The following is a 2,455-nucleotide window of genomic DNA, read 5'->3' as shown; positions in this document are numbered from 1 at the left end:
TTTTTTTTTTCCTTTTGTGATAGACTTATTTTATTTATTTACTGTCATTTTGGTTCTTTGAACAAATCCAAACTTACTGGAAAAAAATGGGAAACAAGTGACTAAATACTACATTTTGCCCATCCCTCTGTATCATGTCAGTGAGGCAGAGCAAGGTCCAGAAAATGAGCCGCCATTCTTCATTTTTTCATCATCATTCATTTCCAAGGTGGTTATTATTGTGTTCAGAATCCATTTATCAAGACTTTTTACTGAGTCTTACAGATTTTCATTTTGCAACAAGAATGAGCCTCCATCTCTTTTGTGCCTGGAGTTGATGACTTGGGGGCTTTATACTTAGAGATCTAGAGTGGATGAGTATCTAGTATAACACTGCCTTCTCTACACAAGGAAACTGAAATCCAGTGAGTTGTCCAAAGTTATGCACTGTGCTACTACAATTATGTCCAAGGAAAGGAGCTTCAGACTTAGTTCTGTACCTGGTTGAGGATGCTTGCCATCTAAAAAAATCCAGGATTCTGTCATTTTTATTAATTGACCAACTTATTCCAAAGGAAGGAAGTAGGGATCAAAGAATTACATTGACAAACTCTTAAATGCATGTTGATTTTGACTTAGTTCAGCTGTTACAGTGCTAGTAGGTAGACTTGTAAAAATTTGAGTAATTCTCAGAGAAACTACCAAAAATAGATCTTGATTCTAGATATCTCTCCCAGCACACTGAGAATATGCATACTTCATGGAGTCCTGGTGTGGCGTTGAAGGATAAGCACTGGACCTCAAGGTCGGTTTGAATCACAAAGTCGGCAGTTCAAACCCACCAGCTGCTCCTTGGAAACTCTATGCAGGGTTGCTATGACTTAATGGCACTTAACAACAACAATAACAACATAGCCACCACTAGCTGTGACAGTGATTTATGGTTTATGTACAATTAGCTGAGGAGTCCTTACTTTCATGGATTTTTATTTGATGTGGGGAATTAGTATGGAATCAGAGAAAGTGAATTTTAGGTATGACCTAATATTTATTTTAAAATGCCTTTTTTGAAACTTAGAAGTACGTCTTACATGAGGCTGTCTGTTTCCATAAAGATTTGCAGTCTCAAAATTCTCTGTATGGTTGCAGTGAGTTGGAATCAACTCAGTGGTAGTGGGTTGATTCATTTAGACACATTCTATTTGAAATGGATTTTGCCATTTTCGTTTTTCTCATTTTTACTGCCTTTAAAAAGTGGTACGTTGATTGTGAGGAATAATAATTTTATATTTCTGTTTTTCCTATAGAGATACTGGTTAAGTCAAGTTTGGCTTTATTGGGCAGTTCCCAAAATGGGACGATTATTTCATTAAGTACAACTTATTGAATCATGGCATTCTTTTTTTCCTTTATAGCCAACACCTATCTCTTTATGGTACAAGCTCGAGGTATAATGCTGAGAGAAAATGTGAAAACAATAGGACACATGATCAGGCTGTACACAAATAAAAACACCACACTCAACGGTACAGGTAAGCCTGCTCAAGAATGCTAGCTTTGCCCTTACTACTTAACTCTTCTTATCAAAAAATTAAATAAAATAAGCCAAATTTGTTGAGTTCAGTTTTACCCACAAGAAACTCTTTTTGAAAGATAAAGGTGTCTCCAGCTAAATATAATGGTAGATTCTTTTATTGCTTGAAACAGATGCAGGTAAAGTGGTGGGACTTGGTGCAAAGTTAATTTTTTTAAAAATTCACTTTCACCTTCCTTTCTGAGTTGGTCATCTCTCATTCACATAAACTCACTGTCCTCTAATGTTCCTGTCTAAATTTTTGAGTTGATATTGTCAATGAAATCCCATGTAGATAGATTTTAAAAGAGCACATTGCTCATGGCAGACATATTTCATTAGTTAAGCTAAACTATTGTTTGGTTTTAAGAAACTTCAAGGGATATTTTTGGTTTAAGGTTTAAAGATTATCACAGGGCAATAGTTTCATGAGTTTATCCAACTTCCATGGTTCCAGAAAATCTGGATTCCATGAAAACTTGAAATTCTGTTGTGTATTTTCTCCCTTTGGTACAAGATTTCTTCTCTAGAATCTTTGAACAAAATGTTCAGTAATGGTAGCTGGATGCCAATCAATTGTGGTCTCATGGCAGAGGAAGCTGTTGGTCAGAGGAGGTAATTAGCCACACATTCCTTTTCCTCCTCCTGTTGCTGACTCCCTTTGTTGCTCCAGGGGAACAGAAACCAATGGTACATTGAATGACCACTTGCAAACCTTTAAGACCCTAGTCACTGTGTATCACTAGGAAGCAGAACAGAAGCACTAAACAGGTTATTAGGCAAGTTTGTCGGGGTCTGACCCCGACATAGTTGTCACGCGTGTTTGGTTCACGAGGAGGGGAGATCCAGCGGCGATAGGGATAGCGAAAGAATACACAGAGAAACAGAAGAAGGGAGACAATG

At 37.2% G+C, this 2,455-nt stretch overlaps 1 protein-coding gene across 3 annotated transcripts in view; it reads left to right on the top strand.

Annotated features, from left to right (window-relative positions):
• B4GALT6 (UDP-Gal:betaGlcNAc beta 1,4- galactosyltransferase, polypeptide 6) overlaps nt 1-2,455 on the top strand; it is a 94,626-nt gene that overhangs the window by 39,189 nt on the left and 52,982 nt on the right. For 2 of the 3 annotated variants that reach the window (XM_006835042.1, XM_006835044.1), the window contains exon 2: nt 1,395-1,511. The exons of the other annotated variant lie outside the window; for it this stretch is intronic. In XM_006835042.1, coding sequence (XP_006835105.1) covers nt 1,395-1,511 — 117 coding nt within the window. The remainder of the gene's footprint in view (nt 1-1,394; nt 1,512-2,455) is intronic. 3 annotated transcript variants of the gene reach the window in all.

Source organism: Chrysochloris asiatica, unplaced genomic scaffold (assembly GCF_000296735.1).
Source record: "Chrysochloris asiatica unplaced genomic scaffold, ChrAsi1.0 scaffold00015, whole genome shotgun sequence".
Classification (NCBI taxonomy): Eukaryota; Metazoa; Chordata; class Mammalia; order Afrosoricida; family Chrysochloridae; genus Chrysochloris; species Chrysochloris asiatica.
This window is presented reverse-complemented; position numbering and strand designations above follow the sequence as displayed.